The sequence below is a fragment of the Bombus fervidus genome, chromosome 4 (assembly GCF_041682495.2).
Source record: "Bombus fervidus isolate BK054 chromosome 4, iyBomFerv1, whole genome shotgun sequence".
NCBI lineage: Eukaryota > Metazoa > Arthropoda > Insecta > Hymenoptera > Apidae > Bombus > Bombus fervidus.
The window spans coordinates 7,090,329-7,111,053 of NC_091520.1; the positions used below are offsets into that span (position 1 = coordinate 7,090,329).

The following is a 20,725-nucleotide window of genomic DNA, read 5'->3' on the forward strand; positions in this document are numbered from 1 at the left end:
GGATACGTACGTCTAACAGCACAGTATAATATTTATAATGTTATAAATATATATAATAAAATCGTACAATATAGATCATTCGAGGTGTTCAAATTCCATCACCTTATTTTGTAGTTTTAATAATACTGTGTGTAATTTCCAAGTCGTCTTTTCGTTACTTCGTCATGGAAATTGTTTCGTTTTTGCTTCTATCTGTTTCAGAAGTTACATATATCAGGACCTCTTCTAATTTCATTTAGGGTTTTCATAGGTTGATTTTATACGTCGATTTTATATTCTTGGCCTTCGCGATCTTTATACGCACATGCAATTACCGATTGAATCTATTTTCAAACTCCTACTTTTTTCATAATCCGGTGGAATATCTTTGTCTCGAAAGCACAATTGTTCGTGAACGACTTTCACTTGTTAATGGTTTTCTTCTGGGGCCATTGTCGTCTCGCTTTTAAAGAAAACTGATTTTCATAGAGCGCCAGACCAATTCTTGTCGTAGCTATAAGACTAAGGAAGACAGAGGACCGCGTTAAAGCGATGTAGTCATTTAGAAGCGAACGAATAAAGCCTGGGAAATTGCTTGCAAATCTCGGAATAAAATGCGATACAGGCTCTACAAATTTACAACTATCTAGAAGGTTTAAAGGATTTAGGCAATTAAATTATTGAATTCAATGCTGCTAGAATACAGAGTGTGTCTCTCGCGAAGCAGTGCGACGTTAAACTTACACACACACAAAAAAAGAAAGATTAAATTATATAATAAATTCTGTATTTCTGCATTTACAAAAGAATTATAGCTGTATGTATATAATCTAAAGATCTATAAGACTCTTTAACACTAGAACTACCACACCAGTTAAATTGGCTGCTTTTACAATTTTATTTTAAAATTCCTGCTTCGTGTTATATTTTTTCCCGCAATGATGTAATGACTTTCGCAACGATAACTAAAAGAATAATATAACAAATTTTATTTTGTTTTTTATGTATTCAAACTCAAAATAATTTTGTATCAAGGATACTTATACCAATACCAATAAAAATGACTGGTATTTGTCAAAGCGTAAAAGGGTGCTGCAATCTATCTATTGAACCCCAATTAACCAGTTTCCCCGTTTTGTATAACTTCCCACACGTTTTAAAAATTTTTATTGCGTATCATTCCAAATGATGATATCAGTTATCAGGAAAATTTCGGATCGATCGCTAGATCGCTAGATGCTAACACTAGAAATACCACACCAGACAAAACGACTGATTCTACAATTTTATAAATGTGTCAACTCTCGTTTAAAGATCATGGTCGCAAGTGGATTAATAATACCAAATGCTTCTGTAAGAAAGTAATAAATCAATAAATATAAAAATATTCTATTATTACGTATTTTTTAAAGACCAGTCATTTTGTCTGGTTTTAGTAGAAATAGCTTCGTCTTAACTATCGGTAGTTCTAGTATTAATACATTTTACACTTTTCCTTCAATCTTAACATTATCTAAGATGGACATAATCTATTTAGGTCTTTCAGCTATATTTCTGTTTACTTATTTTACCTATTTCTTGCCATTTTTTAATTCTTCGAATCGTAGTACAAGTTTAAAAGAAATTAATTATCATTTGTACGTACTGTAGATACTAATTGAGTTTTTATTATTCTTCGTTATTTTCTAGTTATTCTTGTTATCTGATAGTATCATGAAGCGTTATGGTAGTTTCCCAAAAATAATTGCAAGAAACTTTTAAATTTAACACATTATAGAATTAACAAATTATAATTATATAATTAATAGTGAATTATAGAAATATTCGTGAGAAGTTGCAATTATTATTTAGAAATTTAATAAAATCTGTAAAACAATACATATATCTGTATTTAACAATTAATATATAAATTCAATGTATTATATTTTCTTCGTTTATTACGCGGTTCCCATTACATTTCGTACAGAATCTACGTGTCAGCGAAAACACGGTTCAATTCCTCTTTTACGACGGCTGTTCATCTATCTTCGAATTGAAATCTTCGTAGGGTAGAATTCTTATCATCCACGATAAATAAAATGTTTCAATATTCCTCTGAATCTGATATTTCGTCCAAATATTGAAAGTTATACATATTTGAACCGACAAAATATCTTCGATGTCCGTGATTTTACTATTTGCAAAATATATGTTCCTGTAAATTTGCAAATATCTTTCAACAATGTAATAATGTGAAGAAATTTTATATGCTAAAATATGTTCGTGCCTGTAATATTTTAAATTATTCATACTTACAGAAACATAACTAAAACTTAAAAAATAAAGAAATCGATATTTGAAAACTAATTACATTAATAAAAAGCGAAAATTATCTTCATATTGGGTCAAAACATGTTTACCGATAACTTCGTTATTGATAGAATTATCATTAACAAAATAATTAGAAACATTGAGTCTTCTCCCATCTATTAGGCATTTTCATAGAGATGTTCGAAAAGCGGGAAAATGGGTTAATGTTCGAGATACAAAATATATTTATATACAGTTAAAAGTTACCTTTCATCAGCTGTTAACAATATAATATATAATATAATATATATTGACTATTAACTGTATAATACTAAAAATATATTATATTAACTATTATAAAAATATATTAACTATTAACTGTATAACAATAAAACTACATAAACTGATCGACTTATTGTTAGAATTTAATCTTAAAGTTAAGATTAATAATCTGTGGAAGACACAATGTTTATGTTAAAATAATATTCAGTGATATTTATTAAACAGAACTACAGAACCAAATGTATATAAGCGAGTAATATAATTAACAACGTATGGAAGAATTGTTGATTGTTGGCCAGTTACTCTCAGACTAGACGTAGGTAGTGACCCATGATCTCTTAAATATTTTGAGCCCCACTCTCTATATAGTAATGAGTATGACCTGTGTAAGTGTCCTGTTCAAATGCCTGTATGGGTGCCTGTGTAAGGGTATTGTGTCTATGTGTGAAATATCATTGTATTCCAACACTTGTACACTTCCATTTTTGATTCTTCAAACTTCATTATCTATATACATATTATACATGTCATGTATAATATAAGTGACATATCCATTCACTTGTAGACTTTTCTATTAACTATTAACTGTATAATACTAAAAATATATTATATTAACTATTATCTGTATAATAATAAAACTGCATAAACTGATCGACTTATACACTTCCATTTTTGTTTCTTCAAACTTCATTATCTATATACATATTGTACATGTTATGTATACTATAAGTGAGATATCCATTCACTTGTAGATTTTCCTCTCTGCTTCTTCCTAATTTCGTTAATTACATATACTATAAATATTATAAATACTACTTATTATATATACTACAAATAAGATACGCATTAACCTGGAGAATTTCTTCCTTGACTCTTCATAGCTTCCTTAACTATATATACTATAAACGACATATACATTGATTTGTACACTTTCTTCTTTCACTCTTCATGACTTCGTTAATCAAGACTATTGTTTATCGCAGAACGGCCACGCTGACGAGCGCAGAGGACCTAGCGAATGTAGGAAGCCCGCTGAGGGAAGCTTCGCCGCGGCCGGAAGTGCGAGTGGTCGCTCCATCGCACCGACCGCCTCCTGCCCTCGCCACGGTCAACAACACGAACAACGCTAGTAACGGATCTGCGAATCGCAAATCGGTCAGCATACTGCTGCCCGAGCAGTCGAGTGGATGACCCGAGCAGCAGCACGGCTTTGTGCATCGTTGCGACAAGGAGCCGCCATCGATTTAGGAATCCAGCAAAAGAAACGCGGCCACTACGGCAACGAAGAGAAAGGCGGAAGCAACGATGACGAGGCTCGATTGCGCGACGAACACCCGGCATCCGAGATTTGTCGGACGATCGTGGTGCTCGAGTTTCGAAAGCGGCAAGCATCGGTCACGGCGTGGTGCCCGCTTCTAGCCAGATCTGGCTGCCACGCCGTGACGATGATCGCGCGCAATTACCACGGCCATTCGTTCTTGGCAGTTAGATCTCTGTCGCGAGCAAGGGGTTCGGCGATATCAGACTCCGCGGCTGTGTGAATTAAAACGGAGTAGACGGCCGAACGAGCTAAGTTAATTCGCGTTATTGGCAAACGTTCGATCATCGGCATCGCCCCGCCAGCCCAAATTGCTGAATAATTCACGCTGCCGGCGTGATAGCCGAGACAACGACAATTTGTCCAACCATAGTCGCTTTCAAACTGCTACTAGTTCGATCGTTTTATGTCTCGTAAATCGGCCCGTCTTCCTTCTTTTTCTTTTTTCTCCTTTTCGTTTCTTTCGACTCGAGCCAGCATAGCGCTGCTATTTCTGTCGCATCGTGAAGACCACGCGGGGAAACATGATGAGTCGATTCGAAGGGCGTTTGTAAGTGGCAAAGATTAGAGAATCTTGACCTTTTAGTGGAATACGTTGCGCGTACTAATGAAAACACTGCAGTGTGCAGTTTAAGTGTAAATTGGTTCATTGTTTCTTGGTGTATGCCAGTTATTCAATCGATGGAATTGAGTTTGCTTTACAACTGAGAGGAGGAGCACATAAAATTTCGATTAAATTAGTGCATAAAGTTTCTTTTCCTCTTTGAAAAACTTGTTCCTTGCCACTCGCAGTGTCTTCTACAAGCGCTCTTCAATTTTTCTTACTTTCCTGTTACGTCGCTTGACCATACGAAACAGTTGAAAAACATGTAGCCTGTGAAATTCGAAGATGCAAGTCTTCCGAAGATAGAAAACAAATCTTAGAGAATACTAGTTTAACCTGTTTGATATCAGTCTACGCAACCGAGGTTATTTTTTAAATGTTCAGGAAGATAAGAAAAAGTCGTATTTAATTCTAAAATCAAATATGAAATTGATCGACAACGTATTGAATTAAAAACTTTCTCTTCTATAACAGACTTATCATGCTTTTCACCTGTGGCCTTTACGCGTATACGTGCTACGAAGGAGAAGCGTATCGAATTGCGAGGATTCTGATCAAGATCTGACCCACGAGATGCGTCTACCTTCTTTGAAAAAGCGAGACGATTAACAATTTGCGGAGGCGCAACGCGTTAACTGCTACGTCGTTGCCAACATCTCTGTAGTTGGAACGCTTTGTAGCGTCGTGTCTCTTGGCGAGACGTAATTTGTTAAACCTCGCGTGATTGGACACCGTATAAATTTAAGAAACACGATCACGTCATACGAGACACTAACGCGGACCTCTCTGCCTCTTGTTCCCTTGGAAAAGTAATTTTTTCTTCGAGTTACGTCGTTGGCTCTTCGAAGGTGGAAGGTAGACGAATAGATGAGACAAACAAGAAATTCCGACTACTCGACAGCGTGACACGCAAAAGTCAGATTCCCTGTATTTAGAGTAATCTGCGTTCATTGATCGTCCAAGTTTAATTCTTTCACAGTGTAAGAACACGACGAAGAGTCCCAAATTTCAAACCTAGACAGCCTTTTCATTGGATAATTAACGTTAAGCAAAGCGCGTGTTCGGCTTCTGGCCGATGTTAACGCGTCCCGAGAATTTCATTTTTACAGCGAAACTTTTTAAACACAAGGTTTTACCAACAAAAAACGACTGTACCTAAAGATTTGTAAATTTATTTACGTAGCGTACTGTATCGATGCAAACGATACGAGAAGCGATTTTCACATTTCTGTCTTCGATATCGTCAAAGTACACAGAATTAAGATACGAAACTGTATGCCCAAAACTGCATCTGCCAACTTGTCGACGTTTACATTGTGAAAGAGTTAAACTAATATCAGTCGAAAGAAACTCGCGCGATATTTCGAAAGATTCCTCTTTCGGAAGACTCTCGTTTCAAGCCAAGCGAAAAGTCTGCGGAAGCTTCGAAACGGCGGTCTTCAAGAACAGGAATTGAGATCGCGGCTAAATGCATAGGATTTCGTCGAGATCGATCGCTGTCGCTGTCGTTAGCCGAGACGAAATGCAAAAGATCGACGCGTTGATCCTTCGGCTGCGTCTTCGCCGAAGCAACGATGAGGACCTGTCGACCTATGTTTGTGGAAAATGTGGCGCTCGTTGTCCTATGTCTCTGTTTGTCAGTGTCTCTGTTGCTGCTTGTTGCTCATTTCCAATCGCGGCAGCAAAGATCAAATGAAAAATAAGAAACGCGTAGCAACACATCGAAAGCGAACATTTCTTCAGCGTGAACAATGTGATTCTACCAGTTGACGTTCGTTGGCGATTACTTGGAACACGCAACAACAACAGGCAACGGGAGGTTCCTCGTTGTGTTGTTTCGGCAGAGACGTGGCTTTTGGCTTTGGACCTAAGCGTACAGCGCATAAACCTTGCCTTTGTTCTGTTTGTAATTTTTAACGAATGATTCCATGATCTTTGCGTAACGCTGTACGTAGAATCGCTTCGGATATCCCTCGCTTTCCTCGTTGAATTTCACGGCGATGATTCGGATAATCGGCTGATCCGATCAGTGCGAAACCTTTCATTTGTAATCGCTTGTAACGCTTCTCGAAGACGATGGCGAATAAGAATTCAACCGTGTAGTTTAAGTTTCTAAAGCCAGTATTAATGGATCGTTGGTAAATTTCCGCGTCGCTACGAAGACGAAGAATCGAGCGGTTTAAATGTTCAAGCTCACTGACAATCTACCGGACGAGTATCTGAATCAGTTTGTTTTCGTGTTCGATTGCACGCCGAGACAAGAATACAGGAAACTGGGATATGTTTACAGAAAGATGGCAAAATTGTCGAGAAGTCAGATACAATGTCGAAACGAATTACTCTTCTGTTCGAGTCGAACGATTTTAACACTAGAATTCCCAGAGTGGCGAAAATGACCAATTTACGATCCTTTAGAAATAATTCTATAGATTGGCGAAGCAGTAGTTTTGGAATTTCGAGTGATTCTTTGTAAAATATATGGACAAAGTGGCCTTTTGCCTCCAATTATGTACAATTTTCTATATCTGTTACTTTCGCTCCTTTGGTACAGGTCTCGTATTTGATCGTCGGTTGTTCTAGTGTTAAAGAATTCGAAGTACGATGGACGTGATACTGTCGAATGTACTCAACGTTTCCCCATCAGAACTTTAGATACGACAATCAATGGACCCCGAGGAATCATTCGCAACGAATTGATCCGTACTTCGTTGCGGCCACTAGACTGGCCATGTGCTTTCGAAAAAGAGCGGCGGGAAAGTTGCGCGAGATTAGGGGAAAAAAAAAGATTTCGAGAAATCGAAGGGAATCCATGCTTATACATTCGCAAAGAAACATCGACTGCTATTCGACTGTATGTAAACTTATAAATGTCATTCCACTGTTGCTGCAGCAAGTTGTATCGAAGATGAAAACTCGATTTTACACGGCAGATTCGTGATTAGAATAGTTGAACGTTTCACGACGATAGAAGAATATTGGTCCCCGTTTGTTTCAGCATCGGTACAATAAACGTTCTTACGTGTGTAAGAATAATAATCGAGTCGTTGCGCCGATATGACTCGCGCGTCATCGTCCAACATGCGTCTACGAAAAAAGATGACGCGAACGAAACGTGCTCAGAAATTAGATTAAAAGGCAGTTTTCTCTGATGAGAAAAAGAATAACGAACATCAGCAAAAGTATAGACAAAGATAGTGGAACGATGGAGAAAGAACGTTTCAAACTCTTTTGTTTGTCACATTTTAGATAAATTAACGAATTTCACCATCTTGATAAGATCTAGCGCTATCTCTGCCCACGATAACACACATACACACACACACACAAAAGTAACGCTTAGGTGAAATTAATCGAGAAAAAGAGACTCCTAGGATTCGTTGAAAAATCCCTTCGATGGTGCTTCGTGGATTAGTGCTTTGATGAAAAATTAAATCGAGGACACATGGTTGAACGACTACTTCAAGTAGGAAATTATCGTGGGCTCTAATTACACGTATAGTCTTTAAGATTCTAGACTTAAGATAACGCATACGAATCGCTCACGATTCGCCTGTCTGCTCGGTGGCCGCGATCAGCTGCAAGCTCCTAAGATATTAGCTCGACCGATCATCTAAGTTTTAACTTCGTTTGTATCGCCAAACCAGCAGCACGTTTTCTTGATTCGCCGAAACTTACGGTCGGAACCATCGTTCGATTCAATATTCGGCTTTTGATCGCAATTGGAACCGCGACCGAGCAGGCACCAGCAGATTTTAAATAAGACTCTAGTCCTGTAAATACGTAGCTAGACGAAACGTGAAACGAGAAAACGATCGGCGGAACTGTTGGCCTGAGAACAGAATCTTGAGACACGAAGTGTAAAATGTTTGTGGTTTGCATGGAGATTAAGCCGTCACTTTGTATCTTGAATTTTGCAAAACAAGTTGTTCCATTCTGACGACTGATCGCAACCGTTTGGTCGAATGACGAGGTTCGTAAGCGAGGAAGGCAATTTCGAAGACCGAAATTTCGCTCGATCAACCGAACAAAATATAAATATAACATGGAAGAATCATAATTTGAGAATGCTTGCAACTACAGAGGAGCGCGTAATATTTAAAATCCAAAATCGACTTTTTGTCGTAAAATCTATAATTTTATATTTTCAAATATCATTTCATTATTTTTGTCGGGTCCCACTTTGTGCGAGCATGTACGTCATCTACTGATTCTTCTAATTCAACTACGTTGGTTACTACGTGCAAGTGAATTAAGTTTTTCGACTCTGCAACTGCGGGCGATTTTCCGAATTTCCCTTACAGAACCGCGAACGAACTTTTTGTCTATGCTGTATTTTAGTCCATATCTTCTCTAGTTTATCGTATGAAAATTTTCAATAGTATGCAAAAATAATGTCTTTTTCTTTGCTTTCTTCCATTCTGCGTATCAAAGATCCCGCTATGAGATCTAAATACTCCGAACGAGAGTTTATCTCTTGTACCATAAGCGTTATTCCATAAAATACACGCGTCTCCTGCGAGAAATCTAATTCTTAAAGACACAGTCCATGAACTATAACGACTCCGTACGTTCAAATACGAAATACGATTGAACCCAGCAGAAGTATCGTTTAGCATTGCTCGGACATTGCACAAACTCGAAGTAACACGATGATCGCGCAAATGAGCGAAACACGTGGAGCGCGATTTCCACGTCGCCCGCGGTTGGACAGTCGAACACGCTCGTAAACAGATACTTTTTCCATCAAAAATATATCTCCATGCTGTCGTACATATATCGTTGCTTAAGAACAAGAGAAAAGAAAAGAAAGAAAAAAAAAAAAACAAGCTGATACATTCGAGTGAGCCGAGAAGATCAAAGTTGCTTTACCAACTGCGTTTAATCCCGCGCGATCGTGCAGAATCCGACCGCTAGCCACAAACATGTTACGGAAGAGGAAGAACACTGGTTTCTGATATATCCGACAATATATTTACACTAATCGTAACGGTCTAGTACACGTTCTCGTATGTAGCTCGCTGTATGGCGATTGTTCATGCACCCGTAGAGAAGACTGGCGAGAGGAAGCGACGATCGTGCGCAAAGTGGCGCCAAGCGGAGACGATTCGGCGCGAAGGAGCCGCGTACCAAACAGATGATATCGGTGATCGATCTAAAATTGGTCTGCGAGCAGATAGGAAGAGACGAACGAGAGAAAGCAGAAAGGAAGAGAGAAAGAAGGAAAGAGGTCGAGGTTCATCGTGTTACATTCAGCGAGGCAAGCGCGCTTGTTTGTGCGAAATAGCGTGTGCCAAAAGATGCGTCGAATTCTTGTTTAGCGATACGCGAAGCTCGCAAGACGTTCTCGGTCTCCGGTGCGCTTTCGATCATCCAACGACACGAATTGCAACCGAAATGATGATGATCAATGATTCGAAAGAACGGAAGAGAACACCTTGTTGCTAATTATTTAAGAATTATTCCTCGTCGAAGACATGTCACACATACACACACACATACACACATGTATAGACGCGTGGCGTGTTTGGAAGCGCGCGACACGGCCATCCTCGTTATCATCGAATCGAAGAAGCTTCGCTGATGAAACGTATGCTCAATACGCGAGTCGAATCGATGCATTCCTTTCTTCCGGGGTCGAGACGAAGCATACGGCGCGTGCTCGTGAAACGGAAGATCACGACGCGCCTTCACGCGTCTACCTAACGTAACTTAGGCGAATGGATTTCGTTCTTTGCGGATTCAAAAGAACTAAACGACGAGACGAGACGTTCTCATTGCCCCCACCCCTTTTTGGTTCTGTTTCTAGAGAGAGAGAGAGAGAGAGAGAGAGAGAGAGAGAGAGAGAGAGAGAGAGAGAAAAGAAAAAGAAATATTGTGATAGAAAAAAAAAGCGTAGCAACTTAAGGCGTTATTAGTTATGATTTTAAGCGATTAATTAAACTACCATTTAAGACGCGAAGAGAGTGAAGCAACACAGGAAACATCGGCCAAAAACATCGACGATCCGCGTGAGGATCGCGATCGATAAGCTGGACGCTCTTAGATGTCTGTGGCAGCGATCACCCAATCTGAACTTGTTAACGATCCTATATCAGTCGCATGCACGCGATATTTGCGCGACGCTAATTATTAACTGCGATCTCTGTTCAAATATCGGTTTTATAGCTGTCGATGAAAGAGGCTGATTAAACGATACGATGGAATTACATATACAATGTACGTATTCATATATACGGTAGATGTACGATTATACTTCACATGTAACGCCGGTGGAAACTATCCCTTTTAACCCGACCCTAAGCCCGGTTTTCCGCATGCGTCATTCCGATTTTCTTCGTGCAAGCTGTTTCTTCTATTCTTTTTCTTTCGAAATTCAATGCGACCGCGATGTTGCTTCAATTCCGATCGTCCAATGTTTCAAGCGACTGGTGGACAAAGCGATTTCAAAAGATCTGTCCGTCGTTCGGCGCTAGCTTCCCAAGCTCTGTGAAACAGCGAGGTGAGATCTCCTAACTTCGAGATCGAGGAGCGCTCGTAGAAAACACCATAGGTAGCAGAAGAGCTGAAGAATTTTAATTTCTTATTCGAACATGTTCCACGTTCCAATGAAGACACTGCAGTATGACATTCGAATGCAATTTCACGCTCTAAATGGTCATCGACAGTGCTGGAATGGCAATGCTGATGAACGTCGGTTAATTGTCTTTTAGCTTCTGTCTGTGGCACTCAGCTTTCTTCGCACCTAAGAGGCTTTTTTACAGATACATTTTCCTTTTTCATAAATTTGCATTACGTCAATGCATAGATAGGTTGTCTTTGATTTCCACAATACTCGTTTCAGCCTCTCTCATGGTATTTTTTACAGGCACTCTTCGATCAATTGAAAGTGAAATCGCGTGACGTTTGTCACGGTGGGAGTTTCTCAAACATTGTGAAGAACATTTTACAATTTCAACGCTGTTACGCCTTTTCAGAGTGGTTTTTTCGCTCCACTTGATCATCCTATAGTTAACGTATCTCCTAGCTTTAAGGAAGATATTAGAAAATTATCGTTGACGTGTGTAATTTCCCGTTTCAGTGCTATGTGAAAGGTTTTCATAAAACGTTCGAAGCGAACTTGCTACGCGAGAGTTCGCTCAGAAACTTTTCACTTTTTTATTCGTCAACGTAGATCTTCGAGGTCATCGATGAATTTTAATTAGGATAAAAAGTAACTCGAGATACGAGCGGTAGCCTAATGAGACGAGTAAAATTTCACGAGAATTATAATTGCAAAATATATTTATATGGACAGATGAATAAAGTGTTCGTTAATAGTGTGGCAAAATGAAACTTCAACTTATTAACTGCAGGTTACAGATGGTAAAAAAATGTTGTATTGCGCGTTCAAAGTGTCCCATTGTAAGTAATTACATTTTTCGACGATATTCTGTTCTGTACTTGTTAGGAAATATCGTGAAGTTCTAGGAATCTCGATCGTCGTTGTAATTTCAAGATATTCGAGGTGAACGAGTTCGAGCAAAGAGATCGTGGTATTCGTAAAAGTAATTTCTTAATAGCCTTTTCTCGTAATTTATCGCGGGAGCATTGACCAATAATCAGTTCAGAGAAATTACGTCTCTAATGACTTCAATTATGGCCATTTGTCAGACATATGCAATCTTTCGCATTCGCCACTTAAACAAGAATATCAAAGGAATGTTCGACTTGAGAATGCCGGGAAATTTATTTGATCTCGAATTCGCTAGCGGTCATTTCCAATTACAATATTCGTTCTCCCGCGATGTTAACGGGCAAACGTTGTTTTCTGAATCGTTAACAACACTGTGAAAATTTTACACGCGAATCGGTGTTGATAGATAATTGACTGGAATAACATTTCATTTAAACAAACTGTTACACTACAAAAACAAGCGATTGTCTCAAATGATTGCAAAGATAATTTATCTTAACAGTTCCCTAAGAAGTATACAGATATCATACAATTTTTTACACATTCTATTCCAATAAGCGGATAAGAATAAAAAAGATCATCGAATATTTTAGAACACCTAGACTAAGAACATCCAAGTACCAAAAAAAGAAAAAAAAAAAAGCAAACACAAAGCAAACAGTCAAAATGACCGTATCCGAGGACCTATCGTTGTATCAGTTTGCCCATTCGCGGCACACGATGCTAAGCAGAAATTTCGAAATGGCGAACGACGCATTGTCATCGTTCCAAAAAAAAAAAAAAAAAAAAAAAACAGAAAAAGAAATAGTCCAAGATAAATATTAAACGGGTAACAAAACACAATGAAAATAACTAACGCTAAATTATTAAATTAAAGAAGGTGCTGCCGAAAAATGCTTGCGTATCGAGTATATATGTATAGTTTGCGAATCGATCTTTTGAAATCTATTTGTATGGAAATCAGTAGTGGCGATTTTCGTGGCCAGAATCGATCGATCGTTGTCGAGGAACCGAGGACTTCCGTTTGGATCGAAAATACGACGAAACGATCCCCCGTTCTCCACAAATCCACCCCCGTTTCTAGTGTACGTAAATAATGTTACAACGGCCGTACGTAGACATTCTCTCGACGATCACGCAATCAATAACCGATATAGAGAGCGCCATAACGATTTTTTATATCGACAGCGGTTACTACTGTTTTCCACGGTTCTTTTTTATACCAAGTAGATGGAAGTAGCGGTGTAATACGATACGGCCTACTTTTCCACGAGCGTACAGTTGCTAACGTGAACTGAGCATCGCGAAGAAGGGATACCTTTCCGATTGTGAATTCGGTCGTAAACGGAGGCATCTCCAACCGGGGGCACCTCTATTTCCTCTTCCTTTTATCGATCGTCAACCCTCGACTACAGACCATCCACCTGCCATTCGAATCTGAATTTTCACTTTCGTTATCGCGATCCGCAGTGCAGACTATTAGAATCTCGTTTGATGATGGCTACGTTTGATCGTATAAATATTGACAAATTTACATACAAAGCAATAACGCTTGTATTAGATTCGTTTTTATATTTAAATTTGATAATTAAATAAGTAACATTGCCGAATAATCTACATTTTGTGTTCGAGGTTTTTTTGGGGAAAAACGCGGACGAGGTTTGTAGTCGATGGTTGACTGATCGATCCAGCGAACGTTTTGTAAATCCAAGACGCATGATCTTACGTTATAATTGTCCCTAAATGTATGGATCAGTTATGAAAGTCCATCTAGCCTAGTTTGTACGTCTGTTGCAATTATTATTATTATTCTTATTATTATTATTATATGATTATCGTTAACGTTAATAATCAGTGTCGTTCTACTGCTATTATTCTTATGATTACGTTTAATTACTTCTATTGCTACGATTATTGTTACTCGTCGTTATTACCACTGTCATCACCACGATCGAATTAAAAGGAAAAAATAAATAAATAAATAAATAAATAAAGGTAAAAAATAGTATGCCCTATACTCGGTATCTGTGTCGAAAAGACCTATGCATATATTAATGGTTATCGCTATATATGACTAAAAGCTCCAGTACAGTAAGGAACATAAACAGTACACTCCTCCCTCGCCCCCACACTGATAATAAAGAAAATTGACGTCGTTCGATGAATCCATAGTAAAACGAGTAAAATAAACGTCCAACGGTAATTTGATCGTTCGAATATCGTGAAAAACATTTGAACAAAAAAAAAAAAAAAAAGGAAGAAGAGAAAAGGAAAAACAGAAAGAAGAGAACATCCGACGAATTCTTTACACCTTGGCTCGACGACGAATCGTCGTTTATCGAGTCTTTCGTGTAATACTATGGACGACGTCGTTCTCACAGAAATTTTGTACGTATATTATAGCCTCCACTTTCGTTTCCAACGAGAAATAAAGAAGAAATAAATGAATAAAACGAAACACCGATGCGAGTATGTACTTGAGAAAACTTGAGAGACAGAGAAAAAGAGCGAGAGAGCGAGAGAGCGAGAGTGTGAGAAAACGAACGAGCGAAGGAAACAGACACGATAATCGATCCTTGCGAGACTCATTAAAGCATAGAGAACGTGTATACTGCACGTTCGGATGTGCGATGGTGAGGAAGATCGATGAAAAGCATTGTATTCATCCCCGACACACAACTATTTATTTGTACATTATTTTACCGAATAAACGTGCATCTTTTGCATCCTTAAACTAACAGCTGTGTCATTTGTCCTTGATTAACACTTTCCGAGCTGTCCGACCGGAAGCTCAGGCGCAGATTCTTTTTGCTCATCGCGAACGGTACGCTTTTTCAAATTGGTATAAAACTGTGGGAGTCCACAAAACAACGCAACTGACGCAACTGAGCAAGGTAACTTAGTACTAAATAACAAATTATTGCTCGAATAATGAGAAAGATTGTTACTAAACCTATCGGCGCAGTCAAATTGACGCAACTTCTACATAATTAATCAGATTTAATCAGATTTAAACTTTATCATATCGTTTCATAATTTCTGATGTTTCCTAAGACATACATACTATATATTTGTCGGTATTTCATTTTAGTTTGCTCCTGTATTTTCTGAGAAAAATTTGTACTCTGCCTTGCATACCGTAAGCGGTCATTTTGACCGTCTGACAAAATATGTTAGTTATTCTTAAAATAAATGCAATCAGTACGAAGAAAAGGCTATCTCAAGCTCAGATGACAAACAAAATCAGTAATAACAAATAATAACAACTGTTACACCCATAATCTTGTCATAAAACAATCCATCCCTCGTTCAATATAGCCACCAGCTGTTGAGACATATCAACTCAGGCCCATGATAATTCTAAGGAATCTTAGCAAAATTTAGCATTTTTTACAGTCCATTGCTACAAACATTTTAAAAGTTGAAAAGTTTCTTAGGGTTATTGCTCATTGCTATAAAACATGGGAAAAGCTTTCCCAACTTCACCCTCGAGTAACCGTTGGTGGAGAACGGTCAATACTCATCAATATTTTCGTATAAATATCGCCGCCACAGATCATATTTTTACTTGCTATTGTCTTTTCGACTAGAATACATCTCGATTTGTTATTAGTCAATTAGTCGACATCTAAACTTGTTATCTCTAAAACTCAGACAGAAAGATCTATCTCAAAGCGTTTTGTGTAAAGTTGTTATAAAAGGGAAGATAAAGCATATCAAATTTGACAATAATTTTGTATTCCGTACATGATATTATTCTGTGATAAATATTTACCATAGAAATGTCAAGACTTTTCAAACAAAAAATATAAAAATGAAATAACGGACATAGAAAAAGACTGTTCAGTGTGCGATGAACAAGAAACTTCAGCAACTGAAAACAGCATGGAAACAAATGAAAAGCTATTTACAACCGAATCAGAGTTGAATATTATATATAAGCGTTTACGTAAGGGCAAAAAGGAAAGAAATTATCGTTGACAGCAGAGAGTGAAGCTAGGCCCGATGGAGCAGTTTGAAAAGAAATAGATGCAAGTCCCAAACCTGACAATGTTTGACATCAGTTCATAATATTTTTAAGGATATGCTAAACGGCATATAATGAAAGGACAAGTAAAGACGGCATTTTATCTTATCATTGATCACCGTATAAGGGATCATATAATAAAATGTACGGAAGAAGAAGCATTTAGAGTATTGGGGACTAAGAGGTAGCTAGATGTAACAAAACTAGATGCATTTATTGCTCTGCTATATGTCCACGGTGCATATCAGGCAAAAAATTTGTGGAATAAAATTTAGAGACCTGCATTTTTTTCAAAAACAATGAGCAGGAGTGACATTGCTGAAATTATGAGATTTATACGATTTCATAAGAAGAGCGAAAGAAGCCAACGTTTATGAACCAATAAATTTGCAATGGTATCTACAGTATGGACCAATTTACAGAGAATTTACAAAATTGTTATAAACCTGGTACATACATTACTTTTATATAAAGAATCGCGGGAAAAAAACCATGCAATAAAACTATCAACAAGTTCATATCCATTACTACAAAAAATTTGTCAAGTAAAAAATTGTAAAGGTTACAAAATTAAGAAAATTTGTTTAAGACGCGGGAAATATTTATGCGGCAAGTGTATATTTGATAATATGTATAATATATATTTGTATAATATATATTTGATAATTTGTAAAAAATGCAGCGAAGTTGAATAAGATATATCTTTATATAAATAAAAGTGTAATTCTATTTAAGACTAGAGATATTAATATTGAAATTAAACAAAAGTAAATTTGGACGAAATTTTAAGAAAGTTCATCATTTTATATACATTTAGTTATAAATTAACTATTACCTAAGTTAAATCATAAAAACTATTACTTCTTTAATCACTGGACATTTTGACCGCATACGGTAGGAATAAATGTAACAAATAGTCTTTCTTTTACAATTTCTAACATCACTGACTCATCTATAATAACATTGAGCATGAAGTTTTTCATATTAAATTATTTAACATGTAATATTCTGATGTAATAAACTAATAAAGGAGTTTTAGCAAGTTTTTGTTTTATTATTTAATTTGTTCATTCGGTACATTTTTCTAGCTTTATTGCTAAATAACATGTGCATGACAAACTGGAAGATGCAATCTCGCTTAGCCTTCCACATGTTAGTTAGCAATAAAGCTAGAAAAATTTACCGAATGTCCAGTTGGACATATTGTCAAGTACAAATTAAAGAAAAAAAAAAAAAAAAAACGTTGTAGCTCGTGTGGAGGGCGCATCTTGACATTCAGCAATTCGTAGATCTTCGAAAATACTGGTAATAATTATTGTTAGTTACTATCGTTATTTACATTCTTTAATATGTTATGTTTAAATATGTTTCAAAGTTAGTTACATCGATAAGGTCGCCATCCTCAATTACTACATATAGTTAATTATTTACAATTACAATTTCCTTTTTGTTTTATATGACAAATTTATATGATAAAAAGAATACGAGAAAAATGAGGGGGAAAAGAAGCCCATTTGTATATACATATTTGTTTCTATATCATATAATTTTATCAATATAAATTTAGGTCCAAAGCAAGCTTTGCATTGATTAATCGTGTATCTACCGGCTTTGATAGATAGGTAAATTATGAAATAATTTATGTCACACCTTATTTACACCTAATTATTATACCTAAGTTATGAAAATTACTACGCAGGGCAAGGTTATGCTATTTGGAGCAGCACACGCAATGGTAGATAATGTTCTACTGAAAGTCATTATGTAAATAAGATTTTATGTTCATCATCATTTTTCTTTTTTTCTTTTTTTGGGGGGATCACATATTTGTTTAATACATTCATTGATTCATCTTGATATTCCCTGTAAACATTTAATTTAACAATTACTTTAACTCTAATTTGCTAAATTGAAAGTATAAAGTTCAAAGAGAACGAAAATACAAAATACGAGAATACCTAATCAAGTTTTCACATTTTTAAATCGTTTTTTGGAATTGAGTGTGCACATCCTATAGCGATACTAAGCTCTTCGGCGATCATCCATACAGTGATTCGCCGATTTGATAACACAAGTTTTCGAACTCATAGAATGTTCTCGTCGGTTTGCAAGGTAAAAGATCAAGGAATAACAAATTACTGCTCAAATAATGAGAAATATTGTTGGCGACAAAAAGCCGATAAATAGGCTATCGGTTGATAAGCGTCGGCGACGAAAAACGGATTAATCGGCTATCGGTCGGTAAATTGTTAATATGCATGTAGCAGAGTTGATCATTAGTTAGTGTAAGAACATTCATGTAAATTAATGTATAAATATTTGTTAGAGTAAGATAAATACTTGTTAGAGTAAGAAATTGGAATAAATTTCATAAGTTTATCCGTGGGTTTATCGTTTGTTATTCGTAACGAATTATTTTAATTTAATCTTACAAATTTATTTTTATTATCTGTTTGAATAACGAATCGTTCGAATAAGAACACGAATGATCGTTTATTTCCACTGAATTTTTCACAAGTATACATATACGGTACAGTTCTTACTATTAACCTCTTGCACTCGGTTCTCGATTTCGTTACCAGCAACTGCTAACGCTTTTAAGTGTTTTATTTGAAATTTACTTTAACTAAAAAACAAGACAATTTAAATAAATAAAGGAAGAAACAAATTCACTTAAATAACAGTTTTATTCACACTATTGTTGTACTTTGTAATTCTTAAGTGTACGATATATGTTGAAACAATTTCCAGGATGCAATCCTGCTTTTCTTTCGCACGTTGCACAAAGGAAGGTGGGGCTGAAAAAATGTCGACTGTGAGACTCGACAAAGGAGCTCCTGAGATAACTGATGTCGAGTTACACTCGACATAGGAGTGCAAAGGGTTAATTTATCAAACGAGTAATTTACCAAAGAACGATAAACTTTCTAATGTGGAATTTGAAAAAAGTTAGTTACGAAAGCTGATGTTACTATCTAGTACCACGTCTATCCTCGATGTGATAGATAAATATCTATACATAATACATAATTGTATTCGAATAAATTGCACGATTACATTTTGTTTGTAATAAATTCTCGCACGAATAATTTCTTAGTCGGATAAATACCTGTTCGATTGGATATTTTCTGGTTAGTGGCGAATAATATTTGACAGCTTATTTTTATTCGTTATCTGTTGTTTGCATAGAATCTTGTGCAACACGCACGTAGCAAACTTGGACATAATTCTAATAAAATATTTACTTAGATATTTTCAAATACTTATACATTAATTTACTTCCTACATACTTTTTTATTGCTTAACTATCAAATGAAATAATTTCGTATTTTATTCGATACTTTATATTAGAATAAATGTTTGCAGACATAATATTTTTGTATTTCTGATTTTACATATTACGTCATTATCGACATCATAACAGTATCGTTAGGAATACGATGACGTATTATTTACGAGTAATTAAAATTAATAATACGATGAATCTCAAAACTTACGTTAATTTCCTCAAAGAGCTGCTCGTTAACTGTCGTCCCTCAGATGTAAATGCTGCAATCTGGTTCTTGCTTCAGTGAGCAAAAGGTCTTAAATCTTCTAAGAAAGACTTTAACACAAAACTAAAACGAAAAATTACGTATATCAATAACGATCCTCACTGGTGTTTCCCCCGATCGTAAGAAACATTCCGATAAACAGACATGAGCAGATGAAAAAATGATTCCAAAGATGTAGCAGGATTAAAGAATCGATTTTACGTCGTCGATGGACAGGCGTCTGTAAAACAGTATCGTTCAATGTAGTACTAAAAACATTTACATTTGCTTATAAGGTGTACAAAAAAAAAAAGAAAATAAAACAATTTTGGTTAAGTTCTTGTACTTTTCAAAAGACAGGCTCCTTAATTTTGTTTATCAATTAAATAATTAAAATGAAAATTGCGCTTACAGATATCTTTTAGATTTGAAATAATAACTTGAGAATTAAGACTCTATAAAAGACACTGCATGGTATTAATTCCTTTTTTATTGTCCTTTTATAACATAGTGCACAATAAATAATAATAATATATATATATATAATCCATCTGTCAGAGTGATTGATCTCTAAAAAAAGAAGACAGATTAGTTATATCATAAATAGTGTTGCATATAAATAAATACGTTCACAGTGAAAGGACAGCGATAGCTGAATAATATTAATGAACTTACGCTAAACACCTTTCTCGTCGATGTTGCATCGATTAAGTAGTAATTTGATAACGTTAAAAGATACCGATATAACAGTGAAGAATTTCTCACGAAATGGTAGTACTATTTCTCATGAAATAGTAGGATATTAATAAATAGACAATAAGTATCGACAATACGTCATAGGCATGTGTATACGACTGAGAAAAGTCATTTTTTAAGTTGAATACGTGTATGTATAATAACATTTGGTACTCCTCGTAATACTTCTCATTAATTTCTTAATACGCATCACAGATATGTCGTTGTTTATAGAAAACAAAAACATACAGGTAATAGTGTAAACTCAACTTATTCCCATTAATCTCTAATGTAGGCAACTCGAGATACCATAGTTTCGAAATATATTCAATCAATCCAATTTTAGATTTTAATCTTTCACGATGGTTCACGATGCACGTCGTGCCTCTCGCTTTACAGAGTCAATCGCGTTATCCCTTGGAATAGCGAACCATAATGTTCGCGAAACGTCAACACGACACTGCGACAGATAACGCGGTTAATCCCTGAGCAGCCAAAAGTCGAC

General features: G+C 36.3%; 1 protein-coding gene across 6 annotated transcripts in view; it reads left to right on the forward strand.

The window, feature by feature from the left end:
- Window positions 1-14,659, forward strand: part of LOC139986847 (uncharacterized) — a 209,557-nt gene extending 194,898 nt beyond the window's left edge. For all 6 annotated transcript variants that reach the window (XM_072002517.1, XM_072002523.1, XM_072002521.1 and 3 more), the window contains one exon: window positions 3,534-14,659. In XM_072002517.1, coding sequence (XP_071858618.1) covers window positions 3,534-3,741 — 208 coding nt within the window. In that variant the 3' untranslated portion in view covers window positions 3,742-14,659. The remainder of the gene's footprint in view (window positions 1-3,533) is intronic.
- The last annotated feature ends 6,066 nt before the right edge of the window (window positions 14,660-20,725 follow it).